The sequence below is a fragment of the Pezoporus flaviventris genome, unplaced genomic scaffold, assembly GCF_033815535.1.
Source record: "Pezoporus flaviventris isolate CSIRO_AGI_PZ_B2104156 unplaced genomic scaffold, CSIRO_AGI_Pfla_v1 ptg000007l, whole genome shotgun sequence".
Classification (NCBI taxonomy): Eukaryota; Metazoa; Chordata; class Aves; order Psittaciformes; family Psittacidae; genus Pezoporus; species Pezoporus flaviventris.
In genome coordinates, this window is record NW_026892555.1 from 24871901 (window position 1) to 24887772 (window position 15872).

At 38.3% G+C, this 15872-nt stretch overlaps 1 protein-coding gene across 1 annotated transcript; it reads right to left on the bottom strand.

Moving 5' to 3' along the window:
- Window positions 1-237: 237 nt before the first annotated feature.
- On the bottom strand, window positions 238-11791 carry OTUD6B (OTU deubiquitinase 6B). The gene is made up of 7 exons (XM_061448133.1): window positions 11601-11791; window positions 8129-8283; window positions 7126-7221; window positions 5403-5715; window positions 3780-3841; window positions 3030-3136; window positions 238-2469 (listed from the first exon to the last, which is right to left on the bottom strand). Exons 1-7 carry the CDS (start codon window positions 11689-11691, stop codon window positions 2385-2387), a joined length of 909 nt encoding a protein of 302 aa, XP_061304117.1. The 5' UTR covers window positions 11692-11791; the 3' UTR covers window positions 238-2384.
- Window positions 11792-15872: the final 4081 nt, after the last annotated feature.

Consider the following 15872-nt stretch of genomic DNA (forward strand, 5'->3'; position numbering starts at 1 on the left):
TATTTTCAAACATATCTTTTCAGAAGAGATAAAGATTAACTGCTAAAACACCAAGGATAAATTTTGTTTAGAAACGTCATTTCATAAGTAAAATTCTGAATAAGAATAGCCAGTTGTTGGAGAATTCATACCACAGTAGGACCCTAAAGCCATAAAAATTACATGAGTAAACTTACTAATACTAGGAATTAAGCAGCGAACAATACAAGTACAAAATAAAAAGTGATCACAACAAGATTTGCCACAAATAAATCAATTTATTATTTTTTGGCAAGTCCCATACAGCCTGAGTAAGGATCTTTCACTCACTATATTAAAACAGTATTTTGCTTTATACAAATTGTAAACATCTTCAACAGGACAAACTGTTGGTACAAGCCTTTCAAAATTCTGGCATCTTTTCTCTGTCAGTTAATCAAACAAGAATGAAAACCAAAGAACTTTTTTCACAGGGCGTCTATAAAATGCAACATGTGCATTTCGTATCACGTCAAATCTAAACAGCAGAGAAGAGCATTTCTCATCATTATTTGTGAAATTCATAGTGGTATTAAAAACAGAAACACTTTTTCCATACTGGTGTATCCAAATTTTTTGTTTGAAATTAAAAACATCGTTTTATATAACCAAGGTAATAAACCAAATTCTACATTAAACCAGCTGCTATAAATACAGCTCTATTTGCTATACTGTATCAGATAAATAAGGATGTAAAAAATCTCTTCATCTGATTAATACTTTGTTTTCCCGGCAGGCACCAGTCTAAAGCCATAATTCAAATTTTGCTTGTCTAAACCTCCCTGCTACAATTGTCTGATTTTTTTTCCCCTCCCTCTCTTTCAAAGTGCTTTAAATCAAGACATATTCTGATCCATAAAGTGAACACTTATCTCCTCTTTCTTAAGAGCAGCTTTTTCTTTGTAATTTATAAATCCCAAGAATGTCAATCTGCTGGCTAGCTTTACTGAAGGACTACAAGATATGCACTGTTAGCTCATAATCCTCAAAGGAGAGCAAAGAAGTTTAAGCTTGGTGTGAATTGATTTCCTCCAAACCAATTCATCAGCACTAAAATACAGACAAATTATCATGCTATTGACTAAGACTTAAAAAAAAAACAAAAAAAAAAACAAAAAAAACCCACCCACTTCTATGGTTAGAAAACAACTACATCATAACTTTGGTTTCAGTATGGTGCTTAATTTTGGCGTCACTTTTACAGTAACTTAAAGACAAAATTCAGCACTTCTAATGTAAAATAACAAAGTCATTTTAAAAAACGTCCACCTTTCAAGTCTCTGTGCATCATAAGGAGCAATGAGAACAAGCTTAATTCTTCTGCAGATCACCTTTAAAGTTACTAACAAAACACGAAGTGTTTAGCTTGACACCTGTATGCAACCATCTGTTTTAGAGCATTACAAAACATCATACTTTAGAACACTAAGTGTTTAGCTCAGCAGATCCATAGATTATGAGGTCAGATGAGTTTCACTACCTCAAGTGAGGATATTGAGAAGCTTCTTGTTTGTAAGATTTCAGTGTCACTGAAATGCACCGATGAAAGACTATGAAGGATGAAAAGCACATTTAACCTGCATCAATATTATGATGTATAGTCACAAACAACAGTGCTTTTCCTACAGATTCAGTACTAGGAACAGTACCAGATGTTCAGCTGACCTACTGTAAACTGCAAGGAAAAAAAAAAGTGAAGCCCTCAAATCTTAGTAAAATCTTAGGCAAAAGTCTTTAAATTGTGCAATTCCTTCAGACAAGCTAGATTACTACTGGATTTGCCTCCTGCCCTTCTCTGCCCAATTAAACAAGAAGATCTCTACTACAGTGTTAAATCTAGATCCTGCTGGAAATAAAAAAAAAAAAACAACACATTGTAGAGGATATTCCATGCATCAAAATAAAATCAAATATTTTAAATGCCTTTACTCTTCCACAATAATCAAAACCTGCCAGAAAGAATGTAACAAGAACCTTCAGGTAATCTGAACTCTGCAGCAGAAATGCAGATTTACCAAAATATTTACTACTCAGTATTTTCACTGCAGCATGGGAAGAAGCTCTATTAAAAAAAAAAAAAAAAAAAAAAAAAAAAAAAAAAAGAGGAAGAAAGAAAGATCCAATCTACACAGCCATCTTTTTGGAGCAGATCTTCTAAGCATGATTAATTTCAACAAGTTCAAAATACTGTTGTTTGGTTTTGTTTTAAATCAAGAGCTATTTCTGATTTACAGTCAAACCTTGTAAGTATCTTTCATTGTTAATCCATTACATTTAGTTTTACTTTCCAGTCTATCTGGGAATTGTCTGAAGCCCAACACAACAAGATGCAACTGTTATCCATGTAGGTATCTGATTTTTGTATGCTAGCTGCCATTTTCTGTAGCAGTGTCTGTTAGAAGTTTTACAGAATTGTAATGTTCTCCTAATCCATAGGCATGTCTCATATACCTGGGAAAGAAAAAAAAGTTACAGAATTAGTGTTCAGTTTAACTAAAAGTATACGTCATCATAAACATTAATAGCACTGGAAGATAGCTTAGACAAATTCAAGTTTTAGCACAGAAAATACAAGATCATTAAATAGAAGAGCTTTAATAGTTTCAAATTCTGGTGACTTCCAGGTACACATCAACAACAACTTTAAAGAGGGGAAGGAAAAAAAAAAATATAAAAAAATCCCTGCATCTTCCAACATTTTCACTACTATTTTGTAATTATGTAAGAGATAAAATAACCTTGTATCATTCTATAAACAGTGACTAAATCACACTTCAGAGTGATTGTCAGCATTTTAAGAACTCTAATAACAAGTATCTTAAAACTTATCTTAGTATTTTTAAACTGTCTATCACAAACATAATTTCTGACTTGCAAGATCATTATTTAAGCAGCATTTCAACATCAGATACATAACAGCAAATAAAAGAGCAGGTGAGAATCAAAGCTGAGCCCTCCGTTGTAGAAAAAAGTGCAGTAATTTTAAGAACGGATAAAATTTCCATACTTACACAAGTATTATTGGTTTCCCTGAATATTCTTCACCAACAATAATGGGAGGGGAATCCATTTGCACAACTTCAATAGGTGTTTGCAAAATATGCGACAAAGCCCTTAGCTTCAAGGCATAAAAGCAATTCAATAATAGGATTAAATCCAGTGCAGGGAGGAGATGACATCTAGTTTTAGCCAACATGGGTTCAGGCATAACATTTCGAATATTGTTAGAAAATACACTTTACTAAAATAAGCAAAATTATTTTCATGTTTTAAACTTTAATTGAGAACAAGTTACTTCAATCATTGTTTTGATGATAAAACACATTGGGCTAACTTCAGCAAATTGGTAACTGCTTTTTCATAAAAGAATCAATAAGACAAAATAAATATTTTCTCAAGCCCAAGTTCTGGTTTATGTTACAAAAATTAACATTGCTCTATTCTAGTCAGCCTTGTTACCGTCTAAGCTTGCATCATAAAAGGCTTTCTCCTTAGAAAGTCTTCCCCCACTTATACTGTCAGTCTTTCTAATGACATATAGAAGTACTAAATTCATTAACTTGCATGTCGTCAAACATATGAGACTAGTGATGCACCATGAGAAAAGCAGAAACAATTTATAACCATAGGAAAAAGTTCTGGATAAACAGTTTATGACTATGTTCCCTTATGCGTTTGGGTATTCTTTCTTGTGAAGCCCTTTTTTGAAGGTGTATTCACCCACTTCAGAATTTCACAAAAATGATCAATACAATACTTACTTCCAGCTGACCACCCCATGCAGCTGTATTTGCTATGTCATCACAGTATTTTTCAAATTCTTCTGCAAGGAAAGAAAAGGCAACTTTTAGCCCTTGGTTAAGAACAAGCAACTGAGGAAAAGTACTGATTCTGTAATGAAGAACCAGAACCTGAAAATCCCAAATACATTATACAGGAAAATATCAATATTCACTGAAGAGAAGGAAAATAAAACATCAGAGGCCAAAAAAAATCCACCCATTAACTGGTTTAGGAAGAAAAAAAAAAAAAAAAAGGAAGACTGAAGACAGGAATAGAGACAATTACATACAAGAAGCACAGATTTATATTTTAGATTTTTTATTCAGGGAACTGCTAACAAGCATGAAACTACATACATTCTTCTTCCTGTTAAGTTTCAGAGAGTGCTGTTTTGTGACTTTAGATAAGAATGGGATAGCAAGTAGTACACTAAGCTGTTAAGTTACCTAGGTGTTAGGTATGCTTATAAAAATATACTTCAACAGGTTTTCAAACTAGCTGCCTTGTTTTTAACCTCTGAGGCATTTATTCCCAATAGCTTCTTCGTTAACAGCAAAACAGTCCTTTTACAAATCATGTTCTACTGGAACCAAGCTTTCAAATTTATAAATTACAACCCTTCAGGCTTCTGAATCGTATGAACAGATTTTGATAAAGAAAGAACAGATTCTCTGAAGACTGCTCAGAATTGTTTTTCATACATTCCCCCTAAAACAGATTTAAGAAACTTAAGAAAGCCACAACTTTCTGCTGCTTTGTAGCAACTTTATTCAGTCTTCTCTTGGGGAACATTTATCCTGTGACAATTATCTCTGTCAACATGGGAAAAGATGCCTCCTACTTCACAACAGCCCTCGGTCACCAAATGAAATCCACAGATATAACTACTAAATGAACGTAGCAGTAAGTTCAAAACAATGTATAAAGTTATTTACATGGTGTTCCAGACAGGGAGTATGAATAACATGAATGAATAAATCATCTATTGCTCAAGTAATTAGAAGAACATAAATTCCATTTAACTACATTTACTCAGCTTACACCACTGCTCCACACTAAATGTTTTTATATTTTTCAGTTTAGTCGGTTTATAAGGGCTCCAAAAGACCTAGCATAAATGCTGAAAATAATGGGTAGAATAATGAAAAGCATCTAAGCAAACTGTTTAACAGATTTGTTTGAATTTCACACTCTGTTTTAACAGCTTTCCTATATAAACTGAAAACACCAGTATGAAACTGACAAAAAAATCATCCCTAACCTGGTTAGTTGTAACAAGCTGTTTGTAACAACTTCAGTCACATGCCAAAACGTAATTACCACCCAGTAATCAGCAATTTTTTTCATTATTTTTAATGAGGAATAATGTTTTGTTAGAAGAAAAAAAATACAAAGATTAAAAAATAATTACAAAAATTCAGGTGTATCAAGTATCACAGTAGATCGTAGTTCTATTTTCCAGAGAACACAGCTGAACCAACAAAGTAACAAAGTTCAGGAACAAACCATAATGGGTTAATCCAATTCAGCTGTAACTGAGATAGATATTTATCAGAAATAACTGTAACAGTTTTTAGAGTCTCTTATGCCCTGAGTCTTACCTCTGCTATACATATCTCCGGTACTAGGATTTGTAAGAAATGGCAGGAAGTCATCAAAGTGACTCTGCATATACTTTGCCGTTTGATTCCTCAGAGTTGCAACAGTCCAGGAATTTTGTTGATCCTTGAGCTGATCTTCAATAGCTCTGTACATGCAGTGACCATCTGAAGGGATCTGTTTAATCTCCAAGTGCCTTGCTGCCAACAGGGAAGCAAGTTTCTGACTTTCAAGATGTCTAGCACCTGTTAAGTTTGCTATCTCAGCTTCAGCTATCCTTTCTTCTCTTTCTTTCTCCAAGGCAGCTTTTTTCTCCTTAGATTTAAAACACACACACACAAACATTAATATTTAGAAGACACCTGTACAGTTCTTGGCTTAGTGCTCGCTTCTAACTCTTCAGGTGTTTTCTTAGCACATTCATATCTGTGAAATGTTCACCTGAATCAGTACTACCAAATCTTAGAGACCTTCTAAACCCAAAGTTTAGCAATTGGTAAGTGACCAATACATCCAAACTCCCTGACACCACACCAGAAATTATGTGAGTGGAGAAATCCTCATTATAACAATATATAAAATTACACTTTACAACACTGCACAAAGGCCATTAACTGTAGTCATTTTTTTCAGGATCACCTATTTCAACACACTGAAAAACAAGTCAAGTATGGAAATTCTAACTAAACAACAGAAAATAACTGCTTTTTCATAATAAGTGTGAGATCTACTGCTTACGCATATGATTCCATAAAGAAGCTCATGCCATGAAACTGAAACTCCCTCGGGCTATGCTGCACACATAAAAAAGGCTGCTCCTAACCTAAAGGACGGACAAGAATGCATGCATACATAGAGAATACTACGGGGATGAAATAATACACAACATAAATATAACTTTAATAGAACGCTTCATAAGTTTACGCTCATATTTACAAGGGAATAAGAGTCAAAGTAAATGAGCAAATAAAAATGAAGCAGTAGAGAATGAGCTTTCCCACTTTCAATTCACCACAAATTAAGACCAGACTGGTTTAGGCAAACACAATACAGGAAAACCAGACTCCAGAGCTGCCAATTTCCCTAGATGTGGTGCCATGGATTAAGAACATTTTTATCATGTGTGTTACAAGGCAGCTCTGCAGCAGTGATGATGTAACAGGGGATGGATTCTGCAATAAAGCAGTGGTCCTCTGGCCCTGAACCTACATTCATGTTAATCCATCGCGATCTAACATACAAAGCTTAACAAAATTCAACCCTAATGGCCTGGACATCGAGTGCTGTTTCTTAAATCAAAAACTATAAGAACTTCAGTATTTATGTTCTTTTGGTAAATATTTAAAGTTCTACTTGCATAACTTCCTACATGGAAGTATGTTACATTATTTTAATTCAATGACTTTATTTATTAAAGTTTTTAGTGAAATTCTTTTGAAGGATTTGCTTTACATAATGATTTTTTTTTCTGCCTTTCATCTCCTGACCTATTCTGATTACCAGCTCACAGCTGAGGGTGAAAAACTACAACTATTTATAAAATGCTTACATATCTCTAGGTCGCAGCTTTACAGGTTTTCAAGGCATTCAGTAGGTACAGTATCAATACTGAATTAGACAGGTAACGTCCCCTGCAAAACTGTTTAACTTTGGTTATTACAGTTTCGCTTAAGTGAATGTAACTTAAAAATTTTACAAATATTTGATTGAAATATTAAGTCATACCCTCCTCTTCTGTGCTTTTGATATTCGAGGATGCTGAATATGTTGCTCTACTCCTTCAAGCTCTAAATTTGCAACCCCATCAGCTATAGAATCTGTCTAAAAGAAAAAAGAAAAGTTAAATGTTCTTATTAGTATAAATGATAAAAAAGAAGATATCCATTCAAGATATCCATATCCATTCAGGATATCCATGGATACCAATATCCATTCAGGAGATGCACATCTCCTGAAACAATTTTAAGTTCTGTTCCTAGGTAATTCCAGGGTATATTTATGAAGTTTAACCACAAAGATCTGTGTATAGCACAGAACTTGTCACAGGCAAAAGTAAAGCACTTTATGTCCCAGGCCAGAGTCATGTATTTTATTACTTTTTCTGTAGTCTCACCAAAGATACAGTTATGAGCTGTGCATCTCCAATTTGCTCTGTACGTTCTAGTACAAGCTTCCACACTGAAGTGTGAACGCTGCTTACTGGCCAAAAGGGAAAGTTTTTCCCTTTCCAGGGCAAGGATTTTAGCCTGAAAGGTCCATCATAAAGTTTTGACAGCTCAGTAAAATAAGACTCCTGAAACTAATTTAAGATTCAGGCAAACAGAAGCATTACATTTAACGCTTATGCATTAAACATCTACTTAAAAACTACTACAGAAGATTGTTAAAGGCTCATAACTAACAACTGAGCACGTTCATTCCCCACAGAGCTTCTCAGCAGATGCTTCTCAATCAAGTCTATTTCCCTAAAAGTAATTCAGAAGTGTCTTCACTCTCATTTTCAAACCAAAGTACATTCTGCTTAACTCTTTGTTAGGTCACTAAAAGGAAAACACCTAGTCCAGAAATATCAGGCAGACAGATATTTGTTTGTTTCTTTACAAGACTTAAACAGTCAAAAGAAACACTTCAGGAGATGTATGGGCAAGGAGCATTAGCATCATTCACAGATAACTGTATTGCACCAATTTAGCTATAAGCTCTGTCTAGCTTAAGTTAAGGCAACTACCTTATTCTGCTCAGGTGAGACTTCCTTCAGCTGCTTTAATTCCTCCTTGTGCTTCTGTTCAAGTTCTGCTTCTAGTTTGGAAACTTCATCAGCCAGCTGTTTTCGTCTCTTTTTATCGTTCTTAGGAACAGCATTTTTCATGCCTTGAATTTTTGCTGTTAGAGAAGTAGTGTAATAAAGATTACGTCTAAGCATAGAAAGTTTAGCCACCACAGAAAAGACAACTGCAGGCAAGTTATGCAGAAGAAACTTTACAAATACCAACGTACTGGTAGATTTTAACAGCTAGAATCATAGAATCATAGAATAATTATGGTTGGAAAGGACCTTAAGATCATCAAGTTCCAACCCCCCTGCCATGGGCAGGGACACCTCACACTAAACCATGTCACCCAAGGCCTCATCCAACCTGGTCTTGAACACTGCCAGGGATGGAGCATTCACAGCCTCTCTGGGCAACCTATTCCAGTGCCTCACCACCCTAACAGGAAAGAATTTCCTCCTTATATCCAATCTAAACTTCCCCTGTTTAAGTTTGAATCCGTTACCCCTTGTCCTATCACTACAGCCCCTAATGAAGAGTCCCTCTCCAGCATCCCTATAGGCCCCCTTCAGATACTGGAAGGCTGCTATGAGGTCTCCACACAACCTTCTCTTCTCCAGGCTGAACAGCCACAACTTCCTCAGCCTATCTTCATACGGGAGGTGCTCCAGTCCCCTGATCATCCTTGTGGCCCTTCTCTGGACTTGTTCCAACAGTTCCATGTCTTTTTTATGTTGAGGACACCAGAACTGCACACAATACTCCAGGTGAGGTCTCACGAGAGCAGAGTAAAGGGGCAGGATCACCTCCTTCAACCTGCTGGTCATGCTCCTTTTGATGCGGCCCAGGATACAGTTGGCTTTCTGGGCTGCAAGCACACACTGCCGGCTCATGTTCATTTTCTCATCAACCAGCACCCCCAAGTCCTTCCCCGCAGGGCTGCTTGGAATCTCTTCTTTGCCCAACCTGTAGCTGTGCCTGGGATTGCTCTGACCCAGGTTCAGCTATAAGACTGCCCTTTATGATCATCACATTTTAAAGCAGCTATATTTTTCTTAAAAGACGCAAATGCTGTATCCAAAAAAGAGAAAAACTTGTGCCTTACTATTATAAATGCTTATGAGCTTCAACACAGCAGACATCAGCCTGTTGCCTTAGAAAAGATTATTTGGGCATTGAGATCTCAAATCCTGTCACAGGGAAGACATGTAAATTTTTAATTACACAAGCAGTAAATAAAAAGTAAAGAGTTTACCTATCCTTTTAAATAAAGTTTCCAAAAGCAGATTTCTTCTATTCAAGAAGAAATAAACCTCAACTTGCTTAAATTCCTTAAGTATTTTTAGACTGCAAGTTAATGCTCCATTTCTCGAACCACAGAATAGCTTTGTTAGAAAGCATGTCCAGAGGTCATCTGGTTCTACCTCCTGCCTGATGCAGGGCTGAATTCAAAGCTACAGCAGTAACACTGATTCAGACTGATCTAGAATTTATTCAGATGACTGTGCAAAGTCTCCAAGGATGGACACTTTGCAACTTTTCTGGCCTGCTTTTTCCCAATGTTTAGCCATTCGTGTTATGAAAATATTCTCCCTTTTTCCTCCCATAAGGATTTTTGTTGTTACCACTCTCAGACATTATCTCTAGTTCATTCTCTGCACTTCACTTTACAAAATCTGGGTCCATACATTACACAGTTGGATCTACACCCAGATCCCTTATAGTCTTTTCTTCTTCTCCAGGCTGAACAATAACAGCTTTCACAACCTGTGCTCTTAGATGAATACTCACTGCTAGTTCTGTATTCACTGTTTTAGAGTTACAGCCCCAACTACTTAACACCCTGCCACCTATTCATCAGCTGTACAATTTCCTGTCGTTCACCCGTGATTGACACATTAAGCTGAAGATGATGGGGATGATAATTAAACTTTTTAAGAGAAGGGAGCAATGATGCTTATACTGGAAGATTTATGCAAAGCATTCAGCCTCACAGATCAGGTGAGTTTGAAAGTTTGAAATTATTTTGTTCATAAAAATTAATAATGGGGGAGAAGGAAATCTGGGACTTAAGAGGCACACACAAATACAAACGGAGAGTATATGGGAGTGGTGGAGACAAGGGTCATCAACTGGAGGAAATGCTGGATTTTCAGAGGCTGAGATGCACTTTATGCTATTCTTAAGAACAAATTGTTTTGCTCTCTGTCAGACAGTTACCACTGCATTTACCAGGAATGTATTTTTCAAGTAGGAAGATGTGTGACTATAGGACACCTGCCTCTCTTGACTGGCAATACAAGGGCTCTGACTTCTGGATACCATTCCCACCTTAGCAGAGGACTACAACTAGATACCCCCAATCACCTTCTCTAGGTGAAAAAACCCTTTGTTCCTCAGCCTCTCCCAACCAATGCTCCATGTGCTCCAACCACCTAACCACAATCCTCAATTCCTACTCCTCTTTTCAACTTCAACCAAACCTGAAGGAGGAAAAGGCGTATCAAAAAAGTATGTTCCTGTACATATAATGACAATACCATGCCCAATACTGTTTCTCCTCTTCTTTAACCCTCTAACTGATAAAAGGCTGCAGATGGGGCTATTTCATTACATGCCAAAAAAAAAGCCAAACAAGGAAAAGGCCATAACAATGAGAATAACTTACCAGAGAGTAATAGCTTACCCAAAAATATCAGCAACAAGAAAGGCTTAACAAAAAGGTTAGAATCAACTACAATACAGAATCTAAATAAATACTGAAATTACTTAACTATATTCACCTACCGTAACAGGTAGGTGAAATGTGGCTTGTGAACAGTTCATAGGTAGCAGTGTAAGCACACAGAGATCTTCTACTATAGATACTGTACTTTGGCTGGACAGAATATAAAAGCTAATTTCAGATCAACTGCACTTTGATTGAAGAAGCTGCATGGCAGCAAGGCCCCTTATGCAGACTTTTCACGCTAAAATTCCTAACAAAACCACACCTTCCTTACCTCAGAACGCAAGCAGCAAAACGCTAACATAATGTTAATAACCCAGCATTGTGTTGCGGCTCTCGAGCGTTACCGTGCCCCAGAGGTGCCAAGAACCACACCTCGCGGCACAGCTCTGACACCCCTGTCAAGACGCAGCATCTCCATGGCCGCCGCACGCTGCCCCTGGCGAAAGCTCTGCAAGGGCCGATCCCTCCCTCCCCAAAGCCGTGTGGCTAATCCCTAGCTACTCCCAGGGCCGTGCGGGGCTCTCAGCTTCGCTCCCTTGCAGCGCCCTCCGGGAAAAACAAGAGAGCAGAACGCGAGCCCGCCCCACGTCTCCTCACCATCTCCCGGCGAGGCCGGCGCCTGAGGGAGCTGCTCTGCTCTCCCCAACTCCCCAGCCTTCTCCGCCGTCCGCCCTTCCCCGGCCCCGTGGGCCCCTCACCCTGGAGCTCTCGCTTCTCCTTGCGCTGCCGCTTCACCAGCTGCCGCAGCGGCCCGTCAGCCTCCGGCTCTTCATCTCCGGAGCCCTCCATGAGCGAACCAGAACCCCACGAGCCCCCCTCACCCCTCACCGTCGGCGCGCGTGACCCCCAACCCCGGCGCGAGGCGGGAGCTCATCGCGCTTCCGGCAGCGCCGCCCCGCCCAGCGGCGCGAAGGGGCCGGCCCGGCGCAGAGCTGTCCTGCTGGGTGTTTCCCGCCTCCATGGAGCTCCGTGGGTTCCCTGTCGTCCCCCAGCACCATTTAGAATCCGAGCCACCGCCCCGGTGCCCTGGGGCAGCCCGTGGCCCCTTCCCCCCCCCCCCAAGTTTCTGTCCCCCTCCTATCTCCTGTCTGATAAAGGACTTGGGAGGACATGGCTGCACTGGGGAAAATGGTACCACAGACAAATCCTATTAAGGAGGAGGGCTGGAGGTGAGAAAATAATTGGTTAAGGGTATGCACTGATTTATCACGTCAAGGGAAATTATTTAACCTGTTTGCTTTTGTGCAAAACACATAGTGCGCTTTGTGTGCAAGTTTTATACCTGAAGTTACTGAACGCTAAAAAACCCACGAGGTTCTGGATTTTCCAAGTTGTGATATATGTTATTTGTCTCTCCCCACCAGTGTGAAATTATGTCTCATAAGGAGTTACATTTTTATTACAGTAAAATCCCCACCTAAACTGGGAACTACTCTTGAGTACCAGTGTGGAGTGAGATGCTTTTCTGTTCTCCTGTCACCAACATTATTTTGGGGAACATTCAATGCATGTGGCCCAAATTTAATTTATAAACTTTAATATTGTAATTGGGTTTAGAGTCATTCATATACTATGAGTGAATCCAGAATAAGGACAAGTCTGGGTTAGATCTGACGTGACTAACATACAAATGTGCTCTCTTACCAGTTTGTTGATGCCATATGTTTGACAACACATGTATGTGAATATGCTTTTAGCCCTTTTTCTTAAAAATGCTGTATATTTAAAAAGTATTATTCTCTTATGTCTTCTGTGTTTAAGTTTCTTTCAGGATTTTGTAACATTACAGCAAATAAAAAAAAATCCTCTTTTTACCATAACAAGACATTGTAATTAGGTGTTCAACATATGACCCAACCCATCCTTCAAGCTCTCTGATATTTTGAGGGACTACAGGCTTAAATATTTCTTTCGGAAAAATGGTAGTGGAGGCTCCTTCTCTCAAGCACAACTAGCACAGTCCATCTGTGGAGGTCCCTGTGGTGACTACTGGTTTTAAGCCAGACTTCTGTCATATCCCTAATATGTAATACAAAAGAATACAGAATAAATGCCAAGGACCAAATAATACATCAGGTGACCAAATGTGAAGTGCTAAGTGATGATGAGGGTAGGTTGATTGAAATGATCTTATAATATGCTAGCCTCATTTGAACACCACATACTGGAATACGCTGGGGACTTGGGAGTCATCACGTCTCTATGCGATTGCCATAATTGCAAGTGTGCTGCCTGCCCTTCCTGTCTGCACCAAAGGCCCTGATGCTTCTTCCTGCACTGCCTGCTCCAGGGGTCCTGGCAGCTTATCAGGACCATGTATATCAGGATTGTGTACGTATGTTTTTCCCTCCCATGAATTCTGTGTGTTTTTCCTCTCTGACACTCTTAAAGCACTTTAAAGTGAGCTATACTGCAGCTTGCCTAATTGTGATTCCTGGGTAGAAAGGGTGGGTTAACAGGTAAGGTCATAATAAAATCAAATGGCTAGAAACTGAAATAGAAAAAAAAAAAAAATCTGAGGTAACTAACTGTGAAGCACTTTATCTAGGATGTGATAGGCTCACTATCATACAAGTCTTTAAATCAAGACTGAAAGCCTTCCTACGGATGTGTTAGCTCAGCTGTAAGTTACAGGCTCCATGCAAGCGACATTTACTGAAGTGCTCTAAGAATTCAAAGAAGCCTGACTAAATTACCATAACAGCTCTTACTGATACTAAAATTTATGACAACATTAATCTGTTTTGTAGGCACTTGAAGATCTCATTCAGGTCAATGATAGCTGAAAGATGTTCTGTGCTAAGTACAGTCTGTGTCAAAATTGAAACTCCAAGAATTAACAGGCACTTCTGAAATTTGATTGAATATTGTCAAATTAGTCACTGAAATCCGTGGGTGAGGGTTACCTCTAATACCAGTTGACTCAGCAAATTAGCCAGATGCTGTGTTCTCTCTGTTTCATGTTTCTTTTCTGGGGGCAAAAGCATGTGTGGGTATTTAAAGCATTACACTTTGACATCTTTTCTAGTATCTTTCTCCCAGTGTTTTCACAGCAGTTAGCATGCTGAAAATCAGGAAGGCTATTTGTTCACTGGTATTTTATAAGTAAGTCAAGGTGGGACCCCTTGAACTTCTGTCACTCTCTAAAAATCTTCATTTTGTTTCTTCAGTTGCAGACCTAATAAGCAAATGTTTCATAGCAGACGGTTTTCATGACAGCAGTAAAGAATATCCAAATCTTACTCAGATAAATGATATAAAATGTTGGTGAAGCAAAGAAGCTTTCTTACTACTTTTCGTAGTAAGTCAGTGTGTATCTCATTCCCCTCCATTATCTCCAAGATGGTTTTTGCTAAGCATTAAAGTTAATTATAGACTAGTTGTAGCTACAAACTCTTTAAGTTGTACACAAAACTCTAACTGGCTCTGTTGTTTCACTGAGGTTTTGTTGAGCATTTTGTGATTTATGTACTACATAGCCAGTAAATGTGGATCACTTGATCCCAGATACTGAAGCAAAGGTAACTAATTTTTCCTTTACACTATGCCATAAAATTGGCTGCTAGTAAGATTTGCAAATATTTTACATGAATTAAGTAGTATACATGACCTTGCAACGAAGCCTCCACAGAACATGAAGATCAATGTGGCACATTCTGTTAAGCTCCTGCAATCGCTTAGTGTGGTACATGTACTTTATATGGTTGTCTGAAAGTTCATTTATATCAGTAAATTAATTAGCCGAGCTTTTCATGTTCATTTATGTTTGCTGGAAGCAGTGCTAACAGATTTTTGCAACAGGACATCTGCAGCTAAGATACCTCATCAGTGGAACTGTTTTCTAGTAATTTTTCAACACACATCTGCAAGTGTCAGGACCTAATGCAAATCCAATCACTTAATAAAATCTGTAAGGAGTCATACTTACCAGTTAAACAAAATAGTGGGGTTTATAGCACCAGTGTATTTACCTTTTCTGTGTGTAGCACCAGAAGGTGTAAAAGAATCTCAGGTCTCTGTTAATGGAGAGAGATTCAAGGTCACTTGTTATTCACAGTTACCTTACAAGTGCTAGGATGCAGAGAAACTGTGGCTGTTACCTGGAGACGTCCTTGATTTCTAAGAAGACTGCTCTTAGGAAATGTGTGTGTTAGTGCCAGCACAATTTTGCCAACCTCTGCAAACGTATCTTGAGCTTTCAGTGTTTTGCTTTCCTAAATCTCAGCAGCTGTAATGGTGAGATTTCCTGAAAACACATGTCTGGATTTTTAAGCAGTTTTCTTGGCTATATGGCTGAGAGATGTGTTTGACAAGCGGTGACTTGAATGCATACTAAATGCTCAGAAGCAATAAGCAAAAAGCCCAGCTGCAGCTCCTCACACTACTTTTCAGTGGAAAAAAAAAAAAAACTTGGATACTTGGGATTTCCAGTACTGAAACACTTAACGCATTCAGCAAAGACTGTCAGTCAGGTTTCACGGGGTTAGCACTGAGTGTCATCATGTTCTGCTGGTGTGGTCTTGGCAAGGATCTTGGCTAATAATCCACACTTCGCTAAACCCCTTGAAGATGCTTTCATTTTCACTGTGCTCTTTATTTACTCTCTAGACTATGGAGTTGCCAACTATAGCTCATCTTATTGCTATAGAGCAATGAAAGATAGTGTCGCATGTTAAGCGGACATTTTTTTTGCCAGCTAATCTTCCAAGATTTCATGATAATGGAAGAGAAGAAAAGAGGGACCCCAGGAAAAGTGTAACTTAATAGTTATACTATAATCTCTGAGACTCTCAAAATAGTATTCAGTAGCAAGCATTCCAGCTAAAATTGCATTTTACATGTATATATAGTTCAAGACAAATATATGACTAAATATTTGTACTGTGATTCATGCAATATAATTTCATATAGCAAGAAAATACAATTACACCTTGGTCCAGACCATTGCTGTCCTGCAAACAGACCACTGG